Source organism: Oncorhynchus mykiss, chromosome 1, assembly GCF_057628025.1.
Source record: "Oncorhynchus mykiss isolate SJ-2025 chromosome 1, ASM5762802v1, whole genome shotgun sequence".
Lineage (NCBI taxonomy): Eukaryota > Metazoa > Chordata > Actinopteri > Salmoniformes > Salmonidae > Oncorhynchus > Oncorhynchus mykiss.
The window spans coordinates 84,988,857-85,016,424 of NC_143022.1; the positions used below are offsets into that span (position 1 = coordinate 84,988,857).

At 40.5% G+C, this 27,568-nt stretch overlaps 1 protein-coding gene and 1 pseudogene across 6 annotated transcripts; both read left to right on the top strand.

The window, feature by feature from the left end:
• Positions 1 to 2,042: 2,042 nt before the first annotated feature.
• On the top strand, positions 2,043 to 5,151 carry LOC110532764 (tRNA (uracil-5-)-methyltransferase homolog B-like; annotated as a pseudogene).
• A 12,679-nt stretch (positions 5,152 to 17,830) lies between these two features.
• On the top strand, positions 17,831 to 27,107 carry scdb (stearoyl-CoA desaturase b). Of its 6 annotated transcripts, none has more exons than XM_021613615.3 (6): positions 17,831 to 18,218; positions 18,491 to 18,760; positions 19,831 to 19,961; positions 21,211 to 21,416; positions 23,525 to 23,757; positions 24,628 to 27,107. In XM_021613615.3, exons 2-6 carry the CDS (start codon positions 18,535 to 18,537, stop codon positions 24,825 to 24,827), a joined length of 996 nt encoding a protein of 331 aa, XP_021469290.1. In that variant the 5' UTR covers positions 17,831 to 18,218; positions 18,491 to 18,534; the 3' UTR covers positions 24,828 to 27,107. The 6 variants fall into 6 exon arrangements, with proteins under 6 accessions (XP_021469290.1, XP_021469300.1, XP_021469307.1 ...); XM_021613625.3 differs by having other exon boundaries at positions 17,941 to 18,218; positions 18,486 to 18,760; XM_021613632.3 differs by having other exon boundaries at positions 17,989 to 18,250; positions 18,486 to 18,760.
• Positions 27,108 to 27,568: the final 461 nt, after the last annotated feature.

Below are 27,568 nucleotides of genomic sequence, written 5' to 3' on the forward strand. Positions count from 1 at the left end.
TCAATACCCTTCATTCTATCCAAACATCCAGGCCAGCAGAACATACAGTATAGAACAACAATTAGCATCCAAACGTCCAGGCCAGCAGAACATACAGTGTAGAACAACAATTAGTATCCAAACATCCAGGCCAGCAGAACATACAGTATAGAACAACAATTAGCATCCAAACATCCAGGCCAGCAGAACATACAGTATAGAACTATAATTAGCATCCAAACATCCAGGCCAGCACAACATACAGTGTAGAACAACAATTAGCATCCAAACATCCAGGCCAGCACAACATACAGTGTAGAACAACAATTAGTATCCAAACGTCCAGGCCAGCAAAATATTGAGACCGAAGGTCACGTTTGTAACTACGGTTAAGTGAGCTATATGGATCACTCCAATACATTTATATATTGGTATCACTCCGCGGTGGAGGGATACATTCGAGGTGAGGATTCACTCCCGTGTACACCTGTGTCACGGCTGGGGTCCGCCCCTATATATACACCCCATGGCTGCAACACACATTCTCTACATCCTTTTTGAGGTGTCTCTAGCACCGTAGAGGATTGGAGTGATCCATATAGCTCAGACCTGCCCGTGTTCACACTACTCAACACTGCAGCAGAATCAGACCAGATCACAACTCCGAGTGGTTTCACCTCCTCCACCAATCTAAAAACCTATAATCATGGCCATCAACTCGGCTGCATATACTGACACTTAATAAATGTATCGCTTACATACTCTAACGTTGAAATCTGGGATATACACACCTGCCCCCACCCTTCCACTGACTGGATCATTTGAACCATCTGTTTCCATCCTTAAAAACAAATAAAACCGATTATCCATCTCTCCACACACCATCTCACGTCCTCAACACATTCTCTCCTGCCCTAAATCATGTTAACATCTACACTTGGTTTCGGAAATAGCCACGGAGGAACATTCCGCAATGCAATTGCCGGCCTATCTCTGTCCCCAGTCTGCGATATTTTTTTCAGAGTTCCCAATTGTCTGAACGCACTGAAGTCTAAATTTCAGAGTTCCCTGTTGTTTTGAACTCGACATATGATCTCCGCAGAAATTAATGTTGCAATTAAAACAATTGGAAACTGGGAACTCGGAAATCTCTGACTTGAAACCACCAGAAGAGGTGAAGGAAGAGGGATAACTGGGAGTATTTGTATGGAGGTCAATGAGAGTGTCGAATTTGGTTAACAAAAAATGTAATGGCTTATTTGTTATCTGTGGCTTATTTGACCTAATAGAAGTTTCGTAATGATAAGGTTGTTATGAGTGTAATGATATAAGTAGGACTATAAATAGGAGGGTCATGCTAGAAGGGATCCAGCTTTTGACAAATTAACGTCATATTTACATTTTGTAGCAGCAGGTTAGTATAATTTATGCAGAAGTTTATGATAATTAGGTTAAGGTTAGGAAATGGGTTTGGGTTAGCTAAAATGCACCAGAAAAATGTTGACGTTAATTAGCCGAAAGCTAAATCCCTTCTAGCCATGAATTTATCAGCGTTGTGCCTGATCATCATTAATTAACACAAACAGTTTTCAAAAAATGTTATACATTTTTTATTTAAATAGGCAAATCAGTTATTCTTCTTATTCAGTTATTCTTATCAGTTCTTATTTACAATGATGGCCTAAACCGGCCAAACACGGGCCAATTGTGCACCGCCATATGGGACTCCCAATCATGGCCGGTTGAATTACAGCCTGTGTTTGCCTATTTCTACACCTGATCTTCTTAAAATATAATTTTAAACCTTAAAAAATGTTTTACAAAATCGTTTGTGATAACCCTAACCAAGCTGCTAATCTTATGCTAACTCTAACCTTAAATTAAGACCGAAAAGCAAATTTTTGTTTTCATGAACTTTTATCAAATAGACAATTTTGACTTTGTGGCTGTGGTAATCTGAGGTAGTGGTAGTAGAAACCGTTGTGTCTGTTGTCAGAGAGGAAGAGAGAGGCCAACTCTGCAGAAAATCCGTTTCCCTCCAGTAGGTGGCGTTTTTTCGTTAAATGAATGCCATCCATGCAGTGACTGTACGTATATACCTCAACCAGAAGCCATGGATTACAGGCAACATCCGCACTGAGCTAAAGGGTAGAGCTGCCGCTTTCAAGGACTCTAACCCGGAAGCTTATAAGAAATCCTGCCTTCTCAGTCAACCGTGGGATGGATGGCAACCCTAAGATGGTGTGATTCTACATGGGCATGGGCAAGGCGGGCAACATTGATATGTGAATGGGGACCACCTCCTCAACATGCCAGAGAGACACAAGCTTGTGGCCAGGTGCTGCCAGGACTTCTTTCACCTCGCCCCTGGAGGCCTGTCTGCTGTTCCACAACGGAGGCCACTGGAGAGAGGTAGGATAGGATAAGACAGCCTTTCTCAACCCAGTTCACAGGGCCCACCAGTCATTCCATATATTTGATGTACCCTAACACCAGCACAACTGATTCAAATCAACACTGGTGGTGTTCCTGCCTGATCAGATCTCACAACGCTTGGATAGGTGTTTAACACATCAGCTAACTACATCATATAATATAGCAATCTGATGCCCGACTGTGCAGTCAATGATGTGGCACACAACCATTGGTTGATGCAATGCAACCGCCGTGTTCAAGAGCATCAAAGCTGTGATAGCCGTGTTCGACTGACTGATCTACAAAGTACCTTGCATTATAAATAACAACTCAATATTATTTGTTGATCAGTCAGTCAGACACAATTCACCCATGATACATTACAGGTTTGATAATCTCAAACACAGCCATAGTCCGCAATGTAGTTAGGCAGGAACGCCACAATTGGTTGAGTTCCTGCCCAACATTATGAGCAGGCGTTGCATTGCATCAACCAATGGTTGCACACCATGTCATCAACTGTGCAGTTGGGCATCAGATAGCTGTCATATGATGTGGTTAGATGATATGTTAAATACCTATCCAGGATTTGTAAGATCTGGCATGCGTCTGTAACGTAGTCGGGCAAGAACCCAACTGTGTTCAAGAGTTTCCACTAGATTGCACAGCCACAAAGTCAAAATTGGCTATATTGTAAAATTCATTTTAAAAAAATGTGCTTTTTGGTCTTAAGTTATGGTTTGGCTAGGAATAAGGTAAGTAGTGTGGTTAGGGGTTAGATTTTAAATAATCATATTTTAATAAGAGAAATTGTAGAAATAGGCATGGTTTATGACTTTGTGGCTGCGGTAACTAGGGGCGACAGTGTCAAGAGCGTCAAATCCATGATGCGTTGTGGGTAAATTGTGACTGACTGATCTACAAATAATAACAAGTAGTTTATTTGTGATGCAAGGTGATTTGTAAATCAGTCAGTCGGCAGTTGCCTGCAGTGACGGCTGCAATGTCGAACAAGCACATTGGCTTTCAGATTAGTTAACTAATTTCAGGTGTGTTTGTGTTGAAATACTTCAAATATATGGAGCGACTGTTGGGCCCAAAGAATTGGGATGAGAAAGGCTGGGATAAGATAGGCTTAAACTTTATTGTCCCCGGGGGTTCAATCGTCTTGGACACACAGTACTCATTTATTGAAATGAACCCTATACATTACACGCTCACAGGTGACAGTGAGGACCAACGCAGCAAGCCACACCACATCCACAGAGGCTCACCCCGGAGGAGATAGAGGTCCATAAGTCCTTCCTGGTGGAGTACTTCACCAAGGGGCCTGGTGCTCTCTGCCAGCTAGACTCCCTGTACTTCCAGGAGCGTTTCACGAGTCGCTGCAGCCATGAGGAATCCCCCTACAAGCTGCCACATGTCCTGCCACACATACAACAGGAAGTGATGAATAGAATGCAATACAGTACACAATATATTAACATGCACAGTGTAAAAAAGGCTACAGTAAGAGAATGGTATAGTTTTATTTGGTAACTTTTTACCTTAAAGGGATAGTTCACCCAAATTACAAAATGATATGTTGATTTCTTTATCCTCAAAGCAATGCTGGGAGGGTATGACAGCAATCCATGCTTTGGTTTTGTTTACTTGGCCACTGTTTCCAAATGCTAACTTTTTAGCTTTGTGGCACAAATCCAATGCAGGTCAATGGTACCGATATTCCCATTTTCACATTTCATGTCCAAATCATCTATAAGTAACTTCACATAGCTACACAATCCATTTTACACACTTTAAGATGATTTGGACATGAAGGCCGAAAAATGCTAATATCAGTATGATTGACAAATTAGCATTTGGAAACAGAGGCCAGGTAAACAAAACCAAAGCATTGATCCCTGTCATAGCTTGTCCATAGACTGCTAACAGGGTAAGAAAACAAAATGTAATTTAGTAATTTGGGTACACTATCCCTTTAAGTTGCCCTTCACAGTAATAACTGTAGAACCACATTGTTTTGTCATGTAGTGACATAGTAACTGCTTTGTAACTACATGGGGATAGTTTAGCAATGTAGGTTATTGTGGAACAAGGACTGACATTTCCAAATCAATTGATCATGGAGGTCCCAGGCTATTCCTCAGACATTTGCCCACTCACAGCTGTGGTGAACCCTGCCCGGGCTGGGCCTCATTATCGTGTGATCCGGGCTCTAAGAAATCCCTCATCTACCCGCAGGCTGCTCTATATCTCCTGTAAACCCGAAGGAGAGCCAATGAGGAACTTCAGGGAGCTGTGCTGCAGTCCTGACCCTAGAGGAAGCTGACAGGGGAGGCGTTCAGTCTGACTGTAACTGTGCCTGTGGATATGAAAGGTGAAATAAAATAAAATAAATAAATGTTCCCTCACACACCACACTGCAAACTGTTGCTGGTCTTTCAGAGATAGTTCATCACTACCACTGCAACTTACACTACAGCTGAACCTTTTCTAGTTTTTCTAATTCTTATACATTGTGAATGTTGTCCTCTGGATTGTGTGTTGACTACAGAGATAAAATAGTCGAATCAGTGGAAATTCAATTCCAAAATCCTCTCAAAAAGGAAAGTGATCATTACTTAAAAATACAAATTCTGAGAGCTTTTCAATGTCATGTAGAATATTAAATCAATGTTGTACGTTATTCAGAGGCATATACTACATATACTGCATTGTGAGGGGTTGTGTCTCTATATCCTACAGCAGCAGTGAATCAAAACATTTTCTGCCTTGTAAATGGATCAAAGTAGGAAATGGGTGGAGAGCAGCGTGAAGTGTGTTTGTGGTCGCTTGCTCACAAAATGCTGGAGTAGATTCTCTGCTATCTTCCCCTCTTCTGTGTTTGAATGAGGCCCATGCTGTACTCCATCTGTTATGTCATGTTGCATGCCTGAACTGCATAGGCATAAACTCCATATATGTACACTAGGTGGTGCTATAGAGTCAACTATAAACTTCCAATGTGTAGCCTTGAGTTACCTGTTTTACATTATTGCTGACATAAAAGACAAGAGGAACCCTTAAATTGAATCACCGTTAGGGTGAAATCTACAGTAGTTGATCAGTTCTCCCTTCTAAAAACCCATGGTTTATATTTTAAAAAATGAATAACAAAAGACATTATGGACATACCCGGTGGCCAGTTAATTAGGTTCACCCATCTAGTACCTGGTTGGACCCCCCTTTGCCTCCAGAACAGTCTGAATTCTTCGGGGAATTGATTCTGTCAGAAACGTTGCACAGGGAGGTTGGTCTATGCTGACGCAATGGCATCACATTGTTGCTGCAGATTGGACTGTGGTACATTTATGCTGCGAACAGCCCATTCCATCTCATCCCAAATATGCTCTATTGGGTTTGGTCAGCAACAATGTTCAGATACAGTGTGGCATGCAATCGTTGCTCAATTGGCACGAAGGGACCTAACATGTACAGGAAAACATTCCCCTCACCAGTGCAATACCGCTACCAGCCTGTACGGTTGACACCAGGAAGGATGGGTCCAAGGGCGCATGCTGCTTACGCCAAATCCTGACTGCCATCAGCATGACGCAACAGGAACTGGGATTCGTTGGACCAGGCAATGTTTTTCCTCTTCTCAGTTGTCCAGTGTTGGTGATCACGTGCCCACTGGAGCCGCATCTTCTTGTTTATAGCAGATAAAAGTGGAACCTGGTGTGGTCTTCTGCTGCAATAGCCCATCCGTCCATTACAAGGATCAACAAGTTGGGCGTTCCAAGATGCTGTTCTGCACACCACTGTTGTACTGCGCCATTATTTGTCTGTTTGTCTCTTTCGACCTCTCTTAACAACAAGTTGTTTTCACTCACAGGACTGCCGCTAACTGGATTTTTTTGTTTCTCTCACCATTCTCGGTAAACCCGAAACACTGTTGTGAATGAAAAGCCCAGGAGATCAGACATTTCTGAGATACTGGATCCAGCGTGCCTGGCACCGACGATCAGACCATGCTCAAAGTCTCTTAGGTCACTCCTTTAGCCCATTCTAACGTTCAGTCCAACAGTAACTGAATGTCTCGACGCCTGTCAGCCTGTTTTATATAGCAAGCCGCGGCCACGTGACTCGCTGTCTGTAGGAGCGATCAGTTTTCATGAACGGGTGATGTACCTACTAATTTGGCAAGGTTGGGGTCAATGTAGGAAGTGAGCAATTGTCAGTCCCACTTTAAATACAACTTATACAGTTTAGCAGGTTTAGCATGTGTCGCAAATCATCTCAAAGCATTCTCATACTCTATCAATGGTGTATAAACATACATAGCGTGTTATGACACATTTGGCAATTCTCCCTACAGTGGGAATGGTTAGCTCACCCTTTATACACCATTTATAGAATATGGCATATGCATATAGATACGTTTTTGGTAAAAGCAGCTGTTAATTGGTTAATTATGTGGATTCCTGGGAGGCTTGGGTTTATGACTAAAGTGGAATTTAAATCAAATAGAATCACAAGTCAGGTGTATTCAGGATGCTTTAAAGGTTGAATCCAAATTCCAAACTTGACGAGTTGGTTTGAAGTACTAAAAGGACAAAACAAGATATTTGAGGCAAAGCGCATTTCAAGACTGCCTTTTCAAAATGTTTCTGACTTACAGTCAACACTGTCCAGGACATAGTTAGTTGAAAATGCGTACCTCATTAGATGTATTTTCAAAGACCAAGCATTTCAGACTTCAAATAAGTAGATGCACCTTGCTCCACTGACACTAGCTATTGTGAAAGACCAAATAAATTTGAATTAAAACAATTATTATTAATGATTCATTTAGAGGCCCTAGTAAATATTAATAAGGATAGGGGACAAAAAATCTAGACTATTTTCACAAGTGTTATTTAGCTAACAAATATGTTATAATATTATAATTCACATAAAAATTCAAGTATCAATTTAGTTAAACACATTTTTCAAAAAGTGATTAGCTCAATTGATAGCGACAGAGTCACATATGACCAAGCAAAGTCCATTTTTGCTTTACTTTGGTATTTGTTATTGGATATTTGATTAGGATCCCCATTAGCTGTTGCAAAAGCAGCAGTTACTATTCCTGGGGTCCAACATAAAACATGAAACATAATACAGAATGACATAATACAGAATGACATAATACAGAACATCATTAGACAAGAACAGCTTTGACTCCTCGACTTTAGAAGGTCGTAGCTCAGCCTCAGAATGACATCATAGAGACAAACCAGATATTTTTACATTTAATTGTTTAAATGTAACCTTTATTTAACTAGGCAAGTCAGTTAAGAACAAATGATTATTTACAATGACGGGCCATGTGCATCAGAACCCCACTTTTCTCATAAAACTTACAGCTTGTTTTCCCACTCAAAATCTTCAACTTAAAAAGGGTAGGCTTTTTGCACTTTTTTTAACAAGGGGTATGGCATACCGCCTCCGTTTGAGCCCTGGTTTTAAGGTACTGGTTCACTGTAGTTCACTGACAGTCTAGTTGACTGACTTATTGCACTCAATTTGCAAGCAATGTTTCAAATATACAGCAGGAAAAAAACCTGTTTGAGCCAGAGAGGTTACACTCTATGTGCTGTAATGTGTTGCAACAATTGTCCCTTGGCCTGCCTAACAACGGGGTGCTATTTTCCCCACACAAGAGGTCAGAGGGATGATGTCACACCAGACCTAGACCACCAGACCTGCTGCCCAGCAGGCCTAGTCACAGACTGGCCACTAAGCCAGGAGAGAAGAAGCCTGGTCCCAGATCTGTTTGTGCTGTCTTGTGACAATGACCATATTAGTTGGCAAACCAACATTTGAGTTGACAAGACAGCACAAACTGATATGGGACCAGGCTAGTACAGTAGTGCCAGGTTGGCTAGACAGATGACCACATAGTGAAATGTAGTTGAGAAAGAGATAAATGCATTCCAGGAGGTCAAGATGAGTTGGCATGTTTGTTTATCTTTATTGCATGTGCTAGTCAGTGCCACTTTATGGTATGTCTTACAGGGGGAGTTACCTGTTTTTTTTTGCTTATCTAGATTAGCATCAAGCATTTCTAGAATGTTCTCTGATATATCAGTCAACATCACATCGGAACTTGTAATCATAAAGCGTGTTAGAGTAGGAGTGCTGATCTAGAATCAGTTTAGCCTTTTCGGTCAGGGGTATTCAACAAAGATGTTTCAAATGTATTTTTATGAATATTGCTAGCACCAACAGAATAAATGAAATTTGAATAACATACAGAACCTACTGTAGAAAAGATGATAATATATGTTTTTCTAGTGAGCAAATTTCTAATATTGAGCAAATTACACTCACTGGAGTATCTGAGTATTCAGTTAAAATTGTCAAAAAGTTACTTCTTTGCAAAGTGCAATTTTTCAAGGAAGAATTTTGCTAGGACTGTCTGGGAGTGATCTGAGTGGCGAGGGGAAAACGGAAAATGTGTTGTTAACGACAGAGAGGTTTGGAACTCTCTTTCGTACTGGTCTATTAGCTAATGTACTGCATGGTGATGACACATGGAAGGCCAAAACTCCATCCCACCAAAACAGGTTGAAATTTCAGGTGTTCTTTTCAAACAGCTCTTACACTAAAAGGGCGTTGTCATCATTTTCACAATTTCCACAGTATTATTCCAACCTCATAGTGTGGAAATACATGCTGTATAAAACACAGGAAAAATACATCTCGGCCTTTAAACAGCTAAACAGCTGCTCTTATACCTTGCTAACTGGTTATATGCGGCATGTGTATAATAACTACAGTGCCTTGCGAAAGTATTCGGCCCCCTTGAACTTTGCGACCTTTTGTCACATTTCAGGCTTCAAACATAAAGATATAAAACTGTATTTTTTTTGTGAAGAATCAACAACAAGTGGGACACAATCATGAAGTGGAACGACATTTATTGGATATTTCAAACTTTTTTAACAAATCAAAAACTGAAAAATTGGACGTGCAAAATTATTCAGCCCCCTTAAGTTAATACTTTGTAGCGCCACCTTTTGCTGCGATTACAGCTGTAAGTTGCTTGGGGTATGTCTCTCAGTTTTGCACATCGAGAGACTGACATTTTTTCCCATTCCTCCTTGCAAAACAGCTCGAGCTCAGTGAGGTTGGATGGAGAGCATTTGTGAACAGCAGTTTTCAGTTCTTTCCACAGATTCTCGATTGGATTCAGGTCTGGACTTTGACTTGGCCATTCTAACACCTGGATATGTTTATTTTTGAACCATTCCATTGTAGATTTTGCTTTATGTTTTGGATCATTGTCTTGTTGGAAGACAAATCTCCGTCCCAGTCTCAGGTCTTTTGCAGACTCCATCAGGTTTTCTTCCAGAATGGTCCTGTATTTGGCTCCATCCATCTTCCCATCAGTTGTAACCATCTTCCCTGTCCCTGCTGAAGAAAAGCAGGCCCAAACCATGATGCTGCCACCACCATGTTTGACATTGGGGATGGTGTGTTAAGGGTGATGAGCAGTGTTGCTTTTACGTCAAACATAACGTTTTGCATTGTTGCCAAAAAGTTCAATTTTGGTTTCATCTGACCAGAGCACCTTCTTCCACATGTTTGGTGTGTCTCCCAGGTGGCTTGTGGCAAACTTTAAACAACACTTTTTATGGATATCTTTAAGAAATGGCTTTCTTCTTGCCTCTCTTCCATAAAGGCCATATTTGTGCAAAATACGACTGACTGATTGTTGTCCTATGGACAGAGTCTCCCACCTCAGCTGTAGATCTCTGCAGTTCATCCAGAGTGATCATGGGCCTCTTGGCTGCATCTCTGATCAGTCTTCTCCTTGTATGAGCTGAAAATTTAGAGGGACAGCCAGGTCTTGGTAGATTTTCAGTGGTCTGATACTCCTTCCATTTCAATATTATCGCTTGCACAGTGCTCCTTGGGATGTTTAAAGCTTGGGAAATCTTTTTGTATCCAAATCCGGCTTTAAACTTCTTCACAACAGTATCTCGGACCTGCCTGGTGTGTTCCTTGTTCTTCATGATGCTCTCTGCGCTTTTAACGGACCTCTGAGACTATCACAGTGCAGGTGCATTTATACGGAGACTTGATTACACACAGGTGGATTGTATTTATCATCATTAGTCATTTAGGTCAACATTGGATCATTCAGAGATCCTCACTGAACTTCTGGAGAGAGTTTGCTGCACTGGAAGTAAAGGGGCTGAATAATTTTGCACGCCCAATTTTTCAGTTTTTGATTTGTTAAAAAAGTTTGAAATATCGAATAAATGTCGTTCCACTTCATGATTGTGTCCCACTTGTTGTTGATTCTTCACAAAAAATACAGTTTTATATCTTTATGTTTGAAGCCTGAAATGTGGCAAAAGGTCGCAAAGTTCAAGGGGGCCGAATACTTTCGCAAGGCACTGTACATGTCTAGTATGTGAACATGGCATTAGCGGAAATGTTTTGGAGTTACCTTTTAGCTAATAGGCTGTTAGAGTTTTCATTTCCTCTTTAAATTATAACGTGGGAAGGTCAAAATAATGAAAAACTATCTACCAAATCTATTCATTTTAAAATGTTGATTACTTCTCCTTGCCATTATCATTCAAATGATAAGACAAGGCGTGCACATTGGAGCTCCCTGGGTCGCCGGTTTGCCTGCCCTGTCATAGGTTACAAAGATACACATATCAGAGAATGTTGACTTGAGTGGGAATATCCAATGTTTTAAATTCAACTGTCAATCTTTCATAGGAAACCTATTGAAATCCTAGAAATATAGATAATAGAATATGAATTCACATTTAAGTTGACATTCAGTAAAAAAAAGAAAAAAATGTAATACAACATTCTTTCAAGTAATAATCAAATCATTTGACAACCCTGTTTATAAGCTTTCAGATGATATCAAACCCATCCGAATTATATCAATCCCAACCAAATTATATCAAACCCAACCGAATGATATCAAACCTAACCAAATGATATCAAACCCAAACAAATTATATCAATCCCAACCAAATTATATCAATCCCAACCAAATGATATCAAACCTAACCAAATGATATCAAACCTAACCAAATTATATCAAACCCAACCAAATGATATCAAACCCAACCAAATGATATCAAACCCAACCAAATGATATCAAACCTAACCAAATGATATCAAACCTAACCAAATTATATCAAACCCAAACAAATTATATCAATCCCAACCAAATGATATCAAACCCAACCAAATGATATCAAACCTAACCAAATGATATCAAAACCAACCAAATGATATCAAACCCAACCAAATGATATCAAACCCAACCAAATGATATCAAAACCAACCAAATGATATCAAACCCAACCAAATGATATCAAACCCAACCAAATGATATCAAAGCCAACCAAATGATATCAAAACCAACCAAATGATATCAAACCCAACCAAATGATATCAAACCCAACCAAACGATATCAAACCCAACCAAATGATATCAAAACCAACCAAATTATATCAAAGCCAACAGTCTCATGGCATGGTGGGGTTGCAAAATGGGGCAACTTTGAGCACCTCTATCTTCTGGACGTTTTGGCATTCAGATTCAAAAAGTAACTTTCTGACCACTGGGCAAACATGTAAGGAAGGTTTCGATCAAATCAAAAGAGGTGCATTCAGAAAGTGATTGAATTCATATAGTCTATACCTTATCTATTGTACACTACACCTGTTAACGGATCCAGTGATTGAATTCATATAGTCTATACCTTATCTATTGTACACTACACCTGTTAACGGATCCAGTGATTGAATTCATATAGTCTATACCTTATCTATTGTACACTACACCTGTTAACGGATCCAGTGATTGAATTCATATAGTCTATACCTTATCTATTGTACACTACACCTGTTAACGGATCCAGTGATTGAATTCATATAGTCTATACCTTATCTATTGTACACTACACCTGTTAACGGATCCAGTGATTGAATTCATATAGTCTATACCTTATCTATTGTACACTACACCTGTTAACGGATCCAGTGATTGAATTCATATAGTCTATACCTTATCTATTGTACACTACACCTGTTAACGGATCCAGTGATTGAATTCATATAGTCTATACCTTATCTATTGTACACTACACCTGTTAACGGATCCAGTGATTGAATTCATATAGTCTATACCTTATCTATTGTACACTACACCTGTTAACGGATCCAGTGATTGAATTCATATAGTCTATACCTTATCTATTGTACACTACACCTGTTAACGGATCCAGTGATTGAATTCATATAGTCTATACCTTATCTATTGTACACTACACCTGTTAACGGATCCAGTGATTGAATTCATATAGTCTATACCTTATCTATCGTACACTACACCTGTTAACGGATCCAGTGATTGAATTCATATAGTCTATACCTTATCTATTGTACACTACACCTGTTAACGGATCCAGTGATTGAATTCATATAGTCTATACCTTATCTATTGTACACTACACCTGTTAACGGATCCAGTGATTGAATTCATATAGTCTATACCTTATCTATTGTACACTACACCTGTTAACGGATCCAGTGATTGAATTCATATAGTCTATACCTTATCTATTGTACACTACACCTGTTAACGGATCCAGTGATTGAATTCATATAGTCTATACCTTATCTATTGTACACTACACCTGTTAACGGATCCAGTGATTGAATTCATATAGTCTATACCTTGTCTATTGTACACTACACCTGTTAACGGATCCAGTGATTGAATTCATATAGTCTATACCTTATCTATTGTACACTACACCTGTTAACGGATCCAGTGATTGAATTCATATAGTCTATACCTTATCTATTGTACACTACACCTGTTAACGGATCCAGTGATTGAATTCATATAGTCTATACCTTATCTATTGTACACTACACCTGTTAACGGATCCAGTGATTGAATTCATATAGTCTATACCTTATCTATTGTACACTACACCTGTTAACGGATCCAGTGATTGAATTCATATAGTCTATACCTTATCTATTGTACACTACACCTGTTAACGGATCCAGTGATTGAGCAAGTGAACATGGTTACATGTTCGACGCACAATTGGCCTAGCGTCGTCCGGGTTAGGGAGCGTTTGGCCGGTAGGGATATCCTTGTCTCATCGCGCACCAGTGACTCCTGTGGCGGTCCGGGCGCAGTGCGCGCTAACCAAGGTTGCCAGGTGCACGGTGTTTCCTCTGACACATTGGTGCGGCTGGCTTCCGGGTTGGATGCGCACTGTGAAGCAGTGCGGCTTGGTTGGGTTGTGTATCGGAGGACGCATGACTTTCAACCTTCGTCTCTCCCGAGCCCGTACGGGAGTTGTAGCAATGAGACAAGATAGTAGCTACTAAAAACAATTTGGATACCACGAAATTGGGGAGAAAAAGGGGGTCAAATTCAAACAACCCCCACCTCCCCCCCCAAAAACCCCCAGAAAATATCAGATTAAAAACCAATCAGAAAAATATCAGGCTAAAAACCAATCAGAAAATATCAGGTTAAAATTAAACCAAGAGTGTAAATTGTATGTACAACATATAATTTGGGGTGTGCTTATATTTTTGCAATTACACACATTTTTTACATATCCCAACACCCCCTGAGACACCTGCAGGTGGGGTTACAGCCAGGGTTAAGTGCTTTGCTCTGGGATTCAAACCAGCAACCTTTTGGTTACTGGCTCAATGCTCTAACCTCGAGGATACCTGCAGACAATATATGATGTGTGGTGTTCTGTGTCCATCCCACTTGAGCAATAGAGAGTTTATTATCCAAACATTCTGTATACTGTACTTTATAGGATATTCAAGCCTATCTTGAAGGCCTTATTCTGACAGTTAGAACTGACCAGACAAAAATTATGTTTCCTTAACAAAATTAGAGAATGCATGCTTCTGCCTCTGAAGAGTTGTAAGATTGGATGGCTCATGGCATTTTTGAAAATTTGTCATGTTCCAACAGGTAAAATATGGCACGTGATTATAATTGAGTGTTTGATCATTTTAAGGATCCCGTTGTGACAAAATATAAAGTTAAAGTTCAACCAGCAGGGAAAATCCATGTATGACGGTTGTGCTCTGTGCAATACAGAACCATATACTATGTATTTACAACTCTTCAGTAGTGATATGAGATATTTATCTACAGTGTAGCTGTACCAAGTAAACTGTATAAAGTGGATTGAGTCATCCCATGAGTCAACCAACCTGATTGGAAGAGGTAGCCTCATAGTTAAAGAAGCGGTCTGGTAACTGGAGGCTTGCATTGTTTCAATCCCCAAACTGACTGGGGTGAAATCTGCAGGGAATGAGATGGCAGCCGGAGGTTTACCGGCTTCAACATCCCGTATGCTACCTAGCACCGTTGTGCACTAGAGCAAGGCTCTTTGCTCCAGCAGTCCTTAATTGTGTGTTAAGTGTCAGATTGGGTACTGTTACAGCAACAAATACAGGATTTTCATCCAAATGGACCAACAAATGAAGTTTTCTAGCAATGACAATCTTAAAGGCTTTAACAGGAAGCTTAAAATATGGTGTTCTTGATCCTTCCAATTAATTGGAATTTGAAAATACTTGGTCAAAGTTCAACCAGGTGGGAAACTCCATGTATGACTGGTGGTGCTCTACTCGTGCAAAAAGGGAAATATATATTATGCATCCATATATTTTTATTTCTGTTATTTTCAAGCAATGAAATAAGATCTTTATCTGTAGTGCACTGCAGTCTAAGCTGTATATGGTTGGTTGACTCATTGGAGCATTGAGGTCATGTTTCAACAGGTAAAATATGGGCGTTATTATGGTGTGTTTGCTTGATCCTGAACATGTGTTGACATTTGAGTCATTTCATTCATAATATCCCTATTATATAAACATGAGTCTAGGCTATAGGATGACCAATATTATTACAGCAAATAGGCTATTGAGGATTCAAGTTATTCAAGTGATTCATGAGAGTCGAATATATATATTTTTGAATATGTGAGATTCTATTCATAGTTATTATGTAATCATTATTCTGTAAACATGACATGAGGCTAACGTTACAGCTTGACTAACATTATGGCAGCAATAGGCTGCCTCTAACACTCTGTTGCTTCAAGGGATTCAGAAGAGTCAACAGAAAAGCTTCCATTTTGAATAATGACAATATGGAATACATACTCATAATGTCCTCATACTCATGTTGTATTAGATCAGGTATTCCCAAACTGGGGTACGCGCAATGCCGTCGGGGGTAGGCCAAATAAAAATGTGAATCACATTTTTTTTTAAATACGTATTTTTTTCTTCACATTTTCAAACAGTCCATTTATATTTTCCAACGGGGCTATACATTTGGGTGAGTTTTTTTTCTCACCTGCGAAGCCTCGTTTCACTGCCAAAATTCAAATTAAACCGCCGATATAAACCAGTGATATAACAACACAATATCAAATACAGGTATCCTAGACAAATAATTCATATCCAATCACATTAACCATCTCTCTCTCTCTCTAGCTGCTGCTCATGTTGGTATCTGTACTGATGGCGCAAAAGCCATGACAGGGAGACATTGTGGAGTGGTAATGCGCATGCAAGCAGTTGCGCCAGATAGCACTTGGGTACACTGCAGCATCCACCGAGAGGCTCTTGCTGCCAAGGGAATGCCTGACAGCTTGAAATACGTTCTGGACAATACAGTGAAAATGGTTAACTTTGTTAAAGCAAGGCCCCTGAACTCTTGTTTATTTTCTGCACTATGCAATGATATGGGCAGCGACCATGTAACACTTTTACAACATACAATGGTTATCAAGGGGTAAAGTATTGACACGTGTTTTTATATTGAGAGATGAGCTTAAAGTGTTCTTTACTGACCATAATTTTCAACAAAATGTCAACATTTTGATGCCATATTTATAATTGTATAAAATATACAATATGCAACCCATTTTCAACCAACAAGTGTCTGTGCCAATGCACCACACAACCAATAAACAAACCATACTGACTTTGGGCACTTCGATATCATGGTTTGCGTTTTCAACACCACAATAAATAGACTATGTCAATCTCGACAAACAGAAAATACATCCCTCCCTACCTTGAAGGCTTACCCAGTATCGAAGGCTAGGCTTGACAATCTCCGAATGTCATTCAAATTTTTGCTGTTTTGTAACAGATTAGTCTTACCATCCATCATTTGGCCGCTGCACAGTTTGAATTGACTGATTGATTTTATTTGTCAGTTCAAAAAAGACATATACACACAAATATTTTTAAAAGATACCGGGATTGCACAATAAAGTCGGGAACTTATTTTCATTGTGGTCCCTATTTTTTTTTACATAAATACCATTACATAGATACAGACACAAAGAGGGATGTCGGCCAAATGAGCCACATTTACATGTCCTTAAAAACAGCTATAACAAATTACAAAAACACTATTCCTTGTGCTTCAATGTGTAGCATATGCATAACTTTATAGTCTGTTTTTAATTTGTTTTTGTCTACTTTCCTAAAATAATAATTGTCCACCTCGCGGTTCAGCTGTCAGAGATTTAAGCACTACATGTCTCAGGGCATTGCATGCATAGGCCTATAGGCTATGATATTCATATTTGTATAAATATATACGGTGTATATAGCCTATATAAAGGAAGAGAAGCATAGGCCTAACCCCAGAGAGATGGAGAGAGATAGAGACATGCGGTGGCTTGCTACGTCACTGACATGCATTTCTTTATGTCAGATGGCCACTATGTCTGATATACAGATATAGACGTACAGAAGGGGGCTAATTTGTACATTTTCTCTCAGAATATTTTGTATAAAGATAAGCATTATATTGTTAGATTATAGGAGTAACTCTGGTAGGCCTAAAACAGACTTCCTCTCCTCAAGTTCAACTGTCAGAGTCAGTTGGAGCGTAGGTGTATACTGCCTTCACGTCATGCCTTTATATCATAGGTAGGCATACAGTAATTAAAGCTTAATAATAGCCACAAACGTTCACAAACGTTTCTAAGCTTCATTAGGGTAATATCAAAGTAAGTCAAGACATTGTTTATTAGAGAAAAGACAAGCAGAAGAGCATATGTAAACCAGGGAAAAAACGCACTACCCTCCCCATGTGACCCCCCCAAAAAACACAACCCTCCCCAAAGCAAAAAAAAAAAACGGTTTGACAACCCTCCCCTATTTTGGACCACCCCTGCCCCAATAATTTGTATTGCATATTACTGTCCCTAAAATGATGTATCATTCAGCTCCCATCACCCCACATCCTCTCCATGAACAACAAAATTATATTTTCCTTATTGTAATGACCAATTTATGGAAAGGTTACTGCTGGGCACTGACTTTGGAAAGGTGGTGTCTGTCTATCTAACTAGACTACGCCTATAAAACAAACAGCTATCCGACCATTGTGACACAAGTTGTGTAATTTGTGATCACATAAATTAACATGAGCGCGACTGTAAAGAAACAAACAGAAAAGGGGTGGGTGGGTGGTGTTATCTGGATGTCTTTCAACATTTCACTGCCAGGGGTTGTAAAATAAACATCAGATACGAAGGCAACCAATGAAACGATTAGGGTAGAAGTGGCATCAAATGCCCCTCGACCAATTGCAGTCTTTAAAACGAGGTCTGAAGATGAAACTCAGCAGCAGGTTAGGTAAGCGGAGTCATCACTACGAGTAGAGCTGACAACGCGTTCAATTGTCAACTTTCGCCCGAAGAAGCCATCTCCGCGTTGTGCCCATTTTGGTACGTGTTAACGATTCTCTTCATACCACGCAGTAAGTTATGTATTTGATGCCAGTTGATAGCAAATGATATTCGTTTTAGAGTAGCCTATGCTGTTTTAGCATTGCAACCAGTGATGCTTGCCCACCAGGAAATCGAGCACGCACTTTAATCTAGCTGCTAGCACGCACTTTCACCGTGTGAAGTGCGTGCTCGATTTCCTGGTGGGATGGACCATGATGCCGGTGTTTGTCATGTAAACTGAATAGCTATCTGTCCTCTTTTAAGTACAGATCTCGTCTCAACACTGGGCACGTTACAGAATTCTACAGCAAACATGACAGAGACGACAAACCCCAGCAAGCAACAAAACGGAGATGCCGTGATGCCAGAAACGTCGACGAGGGATGATGTTTTTGATGATAGTTATAAAGCAAAAGAGGGCCCTAAACCACCGATGAGACTGGTGTGGAGAAACATCATATTAATGTTTTTATTACATGTTGGAGCGCTTTATGGACTGATGCTCGTGCCCTCCGCGTCGGCCCTGACTCTGGCTTGGAGTAAGTATCACCATTTACTTCATGTGCCATTTTATTCAAATGTTCTTGTTCCGCTTGTATCGGTTTCGACGCCCTTTTCCTCGTTAAAGTTGTTGGTCTACGCAGCATGGTTTATCTGGTCGACCAGCGACAAGAGAATGTGCTGAGCCGGGTGATGCATTTGTGAAGTAGGCGTTTGGTGGTGTTACACCGACATGTTGCTACTTGCCCGCCCTCCTATAAGAATAGTGTTGAATGTTGGTAAATCTATTTCGGGGCACACCTACTCAATATTTTCCCCATGGAAATAACAAACAAGGGCCTATTTGGTGACTTCTCTCGTATTATATAATATGTAGCCTAACAGTTTATGGACCATCCATCTTCAATTGAAGACACTGCTCATAGGCTAGGCCTACTGTGGTGCAGATGGAGAGAGACTTTTGGAATGTGTGGCCTGAGGCACGTCTGTTCTAAATATATTTCTGAATTATCTTTATTTGCTTGTTTAGACGTAGGAAAAAACGTACAGGGGTTTTAATTCTGTTTTTGTGAGAATAGTTGGAATAGATAGACAGAACTCATGACTTGGATTATACTGTAACGAATACTGAACAACCAAAACTGTGTTTCCACTGTTGTCTCTCGCTCTAGCTCTCATATGCTGAACTGCATATTATTCCATTGGGCAAGACAAAGAACAATCAGCATTCCAATAGACATTCCATTGTGAGGCTACATGGCACCACAACAGAATGTCTCTTCTTTGCTGCCTGGACCAGTTGGATGTCCCAGGTTCTCACATCCTAAGCAGCCTTGTGTGACTGCACATAGAAACTAATTCAGCAGTTTTACAACAACAACCCTGAGAGTAGACATGCATGCATATGTGCTGCCATTGCCAGTTCCCGACAGAAATAACTATATAATGACAGAAACTAGGCAGGGATGGGGAACAGGCATGGGACATGATGTCCCTTGTAACAACTAGGAGTCAAATGTCTTTGTGTGTGTTTCACATGATTCTGTGTGTGTGAGCCAGACATGGGTGTCTGTATATCTAGCCTAATCTCTCTCTTTCTTTCCCCTAGCTGCTTTGTGCTTCTTGCTCAGTGCCCTGGGTATAACTGCGGGGGCCCACCGCCTCTGGAGTCACAAGTCCTACAAGGCCTCCACCCCTCTCCGAGTCTTTCTGGCCCTCGCTAACTCCATGGCCTTTCAGGTAAACAAAGGACAACTTTTTGAGTTGAATCAACTTTATTGAACCCCAGAGAGGACATAGTATAGGACCCCTACAGGGACAAAAACAGACACAGGCATACAGACACAGGCATACACACACATCATAAACTTGAAGGCTAAACTTGTGTGATCAACCAACATGGCTCTTCCAAAACACCAAGGTTCTTTCTCGAGTGTAGCTTCAATTAAAAGGCCCTTATTGTGTTGGCGTGTCTGTGAGGGAAAGTTAGAAACAGCAGGACAGAGAGCTAGCAGAGGCTACCGCCAAGTGCCAACCATTTAGCGGCTTTAGCCAGCCTTCATCAAAAAAATCAACACGACTACTTATCCAAATTTCATACAAAATCCCTTTGTGAAATAGACCCAATCTTATTCTAGAAATCTCCAAATTTTAGATGTATGAAGTGACCATCACGTGGCCCAATGACGACCTTACAAACTGATGACTTGATTTAAAGAAGTGACCAATGCAATCAGGTTAAGGGTTTGGTTAAAAAAGGTCTACGCTAGTCCCCACCAATAACGACAACTTAATTAATGAGTGACCCACTGTGCAATATGCTGGTATATAAAGTATGATTGAGTGTTAACAAATTTCCACTGGAATTAACGATTGCATTTAATCTGAGTGGGCGTTGCCTGTATAATCTGCGTTGTTGTGCTGACTGACTGATGCTGCCCAGTTAATCTGATGGTCACCTCTTAGTACACATTGTCTATTGAACTGTAGTTCTCTACTATATGTTTTCTAGGTGTATAAATGCATAGTATACTGTGCATTTATACTCAAGTATACTGTGTTTAAACCCTCTCTCTGGTGTTGTTCCCATACATATTAATATTAGTGTGTTCTGACATCTAAATTTCTTGTAGAATTACAGCATGGAGATGGAGATAAATACATGGTTTATCTCTATGGTACAAAGAACAGAAATGGGACAGCACTCCAGTAAATATACTTAAGTGTACATTTTTATTGCCGAACGTTCGGGTATGAGCCCTTCAGCTTGCATGACAATCAATGTTAATGGTTATCTCTATAGTAGAAACACCAGAACTGTGGATCTAGGGCCAAACCGTATATATCAAGCATCTCCGAGTAAGAGTGGTGATCAGGTTCTCCCTCCTACTCTGAGACGCTTAATACACATGCTCCCAGATTCCTGTGTTGCTTTTCTGTTGGATATAAGTGGCTCCTAAACAACCACATCACCACTTATTTCTTCCAGAACGACATCTATGAGTGGGCGAGGGACCACCGGGTTCACCACAAGTACTCTGAGACAGACGCCGACCCCCACAATGCAGTGCGGGGCTTTTTCTTCGCTCACATTGGCTGGCTGCTCGTACGCAAGCACCCCGACGTCATCGAGAAGGGCAAGAAGCTGGAGCTGACGGACCTGAAGGCAGATAAAGTCGTCATGCTCCAGAGAAAGTAAGATGACAGTTTTCCAGTCTATGCCCTGTACCGTCCTAGTTCCATGCCTTTCATCTTATATGCTACTTAGCCCGCACGTTTGTCAAAAGTTGCTCATGGTAGTGACATTTTTTTTTGGATGGGTGACCCCAGTGGGAATCGAACTTGCGATCTTGGTATTGCAAGCCCCATGCTTTACCAACTGAGCCACACAGGATGGTATATTGTCTGTTTGTATTATCTGCTGTAAAGAGTTTATTTAGTCGTAATGCGCATTTCTGTGAAAACAGATAAAACGTTATCTTAATACTTAAAGATATTGCTTTAGAGAGATTGCTGCTCTTCAAATGGGATCTTTTGATAAAGCTTGACGTAACAGACTATCTCCGTCAACGTTGTTATTTTATCACCTGTTAACTTTATCAAAAGATGACATTTGGGAGCAGCAAAACTTTGAGCCACATTCCCTTTTTCCATGTATTGGATCTTGTTCTTGGATGTGCGTAAAACCCTCTCCTTTCATAAGAACAGTTATACCCTCAGACCTCCAATTATGAACTGTTTGTTTGTTTTGAGGAACTGGATTCTTGTTGTACTTTAAAAAAAAATCGACATACTGTAGCTTGCTGTCACATTTCAGTTGGAAGTATTTTTTTTTAAAGGCCCAATGCAGCTGTTTTTATCTCTTTCTGGGTAACAATTAAGTACCTTGCTGTAATAGTTTCCCATTAAAACTGACATAGCTTTTTAACAAACTATTTCTCAGCAAGAATTCTGCTAGGACTGTCTGGGAGGGGTCTAAGTGGGAGGGGAAAACTTAAAACTAGCTGTTATTGGCAGAGCTGTTCGGAACTATGTCTATTAACCAATTTACCGGTCTATTATTGGTCTATTAACCAAGCCGAAACTCCCTCCCATGTAAACAGGCTGATAAGAAGGTCCTGTGTAGATTATATTTTCAACCAGAAAGTATCAGGAAATAACACTGATCAAAATTGTTCACACTTTTTCAGTGTTAGTTTCATCAGCTGTTGTACAATGTGATACAAAACACAGTAAAAACATAATTTTTGACTGAACTGGGCCTTTTTAAAGGTGGCCCTGCCAAGGCCTTTGGCAGTACCCTTGCTTTGAATCATGCAGTGTTATAGCTAGAAGCCTATTTGCATTCTGGGAAAGTTGCACAAAACCTCCACTGGCAGTGGCACGGCACAGAATGTACCACAGAGGGGCAATTTAACACTCATTGAACACTTGAAAGACCTCTGTATAAAATCCACCATAGAAATCGGTGGTTACAGAATGAATGTCACATCAAGATTCGGACTGCATGTGACTAGTGATCAGATGATGCCATTGAGTTTTGCATTTCCCCCTCTCTACCATAAATTGTCAATGCAAGATAATCAAGCAACCCAAAACCGTTGTGTTCCACATTATTGTACGTGTGTATGTTCTGTAAGACCAGTTACTCGTCAACGTTTAGATGTATTTGAATTCATTGTCTATGCATGACAATATCGAAGGCAAACCAAACTCTTGAGTGCTCCACACAAATGTTTCATTGTTAGGACCAGGTGCTTTCCTGATCATGTGGTTAGCTATACTTCTGTGTATGTTGCATGAGAGTAGCCCCAGTAGCTTGACTGTGCTCTCTGCACTGCTGCTCTCTGAACCAGTTTCCCCATTCTAGTCACGGCCACAGGAAGTGGTAGTCTGGGTCGCGGTGGCCGTGACGGCGCTGGTGGCTGATCTTTTGATAAGAGCTGTCATCTCTGCCAGGACCTTGATCAGGCCATACCCACACAAAGTACAGTGACTGGCTGGCCATTGGTCAACATGCAGCAAGTGCTCTTGGACGCAGTCCCAAACTAGTATCACCACAGCTCTTGTAGAAAAGGGTGATTTAACATATGGTGGTAGACACAATCAACCGATCAGAAGATTTTGTCCAAACGTGTTTTTTATGTGGACTGAGAAGTAGGTGTGACGTACCGCAGTGTAGTACCTCTGTTTATGAATCTAGGTGCTTGGGGTGGTGACTTTTCAGCGTTAGTAACTATGTTTAGATTCAAACAATGTCTCTTTTCTCAGTATATCTCTAACGTCTCATCTCTGCCTTCTAGGTACTACAAGCTGTCTGTGGTCCTGCTGTGTTTCCTGGTGCCCATGTTGGTACCCTGGTTTCTGTGGGATGAGTCCCTGTGGGTGGGCTACTTCATCCCGTGCCTCATGAGGTATGCTCTGGTGCTGAACGCTACCTGGCTGGTCAACTCTGCCGCTCACATGTGGGGCAACCGACCCTACGACCGCAACATCAACCCCAGTGAGAACCGTTTCGTGGCCTTCAGCGCCATCGGTAAGCCCGCATCATCTTTCTCTTTAAAGGGAGTGAGGGGAGATCCATTCTCCAGAGTTGGGATCAATTCACAATTCCATTTAAATTCCAACACAATTTTATATGAATTATCACTCCATATAAACATTTAGGCTTGCTTAGATTGATCTTTTTGCACAGGGAGCAGTGGCTTGTATTTCGCAACCAACCCCAGCACTATAAAGTGTTCTTCATAGCGTAAGAAAGGCTCGGACCGTAGAGATGTATGTATAATAAATTAATGCAGGTTTCACAATTGGCAAATCTGAAATGGCACCCTATTCCCTATATAGTGCACTACTTTTGGGTGGAGCAATACTTTTGGCCAGAGCCTTGCACTCTATAAGGAGTATAGACACAGCCAATGACCATTTAAATCATTTTGGTGACCCCACTGCAATTCACACCTGACTCTGAATACCACTGTTCTACTGTAGCCTCTTGTCTGTAGGAGCTGCCTGTTTGTCAGCTATGAAAATCATGCTTTAGTTGAATTGCTTAAAACAAGTTGGAATTGTAAGATACTTACAGCTCTGGATGTAGAGGGCTGCTGTAGTTGGTGCATGTTTTTGAGTCATCTAATGCTGGTTCTTCAAGTTGGAGACTATAATTAACTTTGTTGAATCATGTGTTTGAGTACTAGCCTCCCACCAAGACTGAAGTTACCCAGCCCTGTTGTGGAACTTCTCAGTCTCCAAGTGCTTTAGTTTACATATCACCTGTACTCTTATCAAATCATGTTTTCAAGCCTATTGGGGGGAAAGTAACTCTCATAGATGCACAACTATAGCACATCAGCCTGTTGGTCTTTTTAACATTTGTATGGAAAAAAATGCCCTGGTCTCCTTTCAGGTGAGGGCTTCCACAACTACCACCACACCTTTCCCTTCGACTACGCCACCAGTGAGTTCGGCATGAAGTTGAACATCACCACCGCCTTCATAGACCTCATGTGCTTCCTGGGCCTGGCCAAGGACTGCAAGAGGGTGTCCCGCGACCTCATCTCGACCCGCGCCCAGAGAACCGGTGACGGCAGCCACAAGACTGGCTGAGTAATGTTGTCTCAACCGCCTCAAACTGTTACGGACTTGATAAGACCGATACCAGATATGTTAAAACGGGCCAAACCAACGAAAGATGGAAAGATAGTAGCTGTAGTAAATTGCAGCGATGATGGAGTTAGTAGTGCTGCACATAGTAGTGATCAGACCATGGTTCATTGATGTTTCATTTCTGTATTATTAGTTAAAAACCTATTCCTGAGTTCCTCAGACTAATATTGGCTTTAAAACGGTCCTAGACCTTTCAGTAAATTGTGTATTTTTTTATGTTGTGTTTTTTAAATGAATGCTGTGTGAGGTGACTATTAGCCAAAGCGAGCTTATAGAGTGGCAAGGCTGGGCATATTGGCACAGACACTGGAAGAGTCTTGATTAGAGAGTCTTGTTATCTGTGGAATAGCCTGAAGTGTGTGTGGCGGAGCTAGATGGTGTAATGTGTGAAACATTACACCAACCAAACTACCTGCCTGTGCCATCTGTGCACCAACAATGAAGATGGAAGAATATTAACCTCTAATTTATTCATGTGCTATTATTAATTAACCCTCTGTGGCACTTTTGAAATTGTTAAGTGAAAAAAAATAAGGAGTTTGGGGTTTCTTGACATGAAGGCGAAGCAGGCAAGTTTTGTTTTGATCACGTTTCGTTCAATTCAGACAAAAAATAATCTCTTTGATATGTCAGGACCGATCTCTCAATCAGTCGCGCTTTGCTGACGTTCATTTCATAAGAGTGGAGTAGTCTTAAGTCCTGAGAGAAGTCCAGCTTTTGTCAAGTTCAAAATGTAAGTTTATTGATATTTTATTTGTTTTATCAAGGCACCCACCTTCAGTCTGATTTTACCGTAAGCTGCTGTTGAAACAGCCCTACCTACTTCATAGTCAAAGTACTGTTTTAGCTGTCATTATATACCAGATCCTATTCCATATAGGCTGGCATAGAAGTTCACTTCTGCTGCGGCATTACACATGAAAGCACCAGTGGTCTCCTCCTGTCCAAGTTGCTCTTAACAGGAGTCTTTCCTCCTTGTAGAAGAGGATGAAGGAAGTTCTCCAAGTTTCAAATGGCACCCTATTCCCTATATAGTGCACTAGTTTTGACCAGGGCCCAATGTGGGCTCTGGTCATAGGTGGTGCACTATATAGGGAAACGGGTGTCATTTGGGACCTACATAAGGTCTCGGGGTCATTTGTGTATAATACGATTTATACCTCTGGTGTGGGTGAAGGTGCCTGTGACTTCAGTTGGTGTTTTTTCCCATCCTGCTTCACGGAGACACCTCTGCACTGAAATGTAGTGAAATGACATACTGATCAGTCTTTATTATACAAAGAAATACTTGTTTGTATTTATTTTTTACTCTTACTGCAGTTGAAATACGAATATGGGACTTCTGTCTCCCTTCTCCAATAGGACAATGTGAAAAAAAGAGGTTATGAGAGCATTTGCCTCTCGATATCTTGAAGAAAAATATTTTGTCAGGACTCGCCCAAGATGCCTTATGGAAGTAATGTTATGTACTTTGCTTGTAGACATGGACATGTCTAGAAAAATATGGATGCAACATAGGGGAGGGAAAGAAAGCGCCAACAATTGATGTCCAACCAAATGAACACTCTAGGAGTGATCGTGAAAAACTATAGGAATTCCACTTTCTAGGAATGAGAGATTTGCTTTGGTACCGGGTTGTTATTTAATGACTGTCTTAAAAAATATATTTATACTTGAAAGAATATCCCAAGATGCAAAAGTACGTGTGTATGTATGAGAGAATATCCCAAGATGTACCGTATGTGTGTCTTATGTATGAGAGAGAGCTAGAGTAACTGATAGCACTTATTTAAATTGGAAGTGAAAGGAAAGACCATATGATTTGCATCTAGGGATATTCTTTCAAGTATCAGAAGATTTTGATGAGGAATTAGGAATCAATTTTTGCATAATATTTCAACGAATGTTTTGGCTCTGAAGAAACAAGATTCCAGATTAGTTATGAACTCATCAAATTGTAATAATATTTGTCGCACTTTGGTCTACTTTTTTCAGTGCAATTATTTTGTACAGTGTTAACTTCTTGAAGTCTGAATGCCTTAAAAAAAACTGCCGCATTTATTTTCAAGGAATGTTTTACCCACTGTATGTACCGTAAATAAACCAAATTTTCTACATGTTGGAAAGTATGTTCTGCTGTCAGTTTTGTTGTAATTCTGTAATCTCTCTGTTCCTAATTGAATAAAAGACATGTCGTTGTCTTAGCATTTACTGGTCCCATCCCAGCTGCATTGTCTCAGTAATTGTTCTGCAAAGTGCCCACCGTAGATCTTCTTTTTTATTAAAAAAGAATTGCAATGGGAAATGTTGTGCAACAAAATCGAGTGTTTCTTATTTGTACAATTCCGGTTAGTCCCTCCCACTTCCGCACATTTGGTTCCTAGTGAATACACCCCTGATGAAGGTGTGCTGTGTATGCAGCATAATACTGCGTTACTCTCAACACTGCCTAAAGTGATTATAAATTAAACTCCAGCTATCATAGAAGACCATTCTCTGACTGGCCTTGTCCTCGGGCGATGGGTGGATGCTGTTTGACTATTCTGTGACCTATTCTCACAATCTTTCTTCCCCTTACTGAATCATGGTATTTTAGACTAGAATTTAATTTAAACTTTATACTATCAACCTGCAACACCAAGTACAGAAATTACATAACACTTGTATAGCTCCTTTGAATG

Bases quoted from the DNA above. Each gene is read 5' to 3' on its own strand.
- scdb (XM_021613615.3), top strand. From the start codon at position 18,535: ATGACAGAGACGACAAACCCCAGCAAGCAACAAAACGGAGATGCCGTG. The intron at 19,962-21,210 runs GTAAACAAAGGA...TATTTCTTCCAG, and splicing joins CTAACTCCATGGCCTTTCAG to AACGACATCTATGAGTGGGC. The intron at 23,758-24,627 runs GTAAGCCCGCAT...GTCTCCTTTCAG, and splicing joins CGTGGCCTTCAGCGCCATCG to GTGAGGGCTTCCACAACTAC.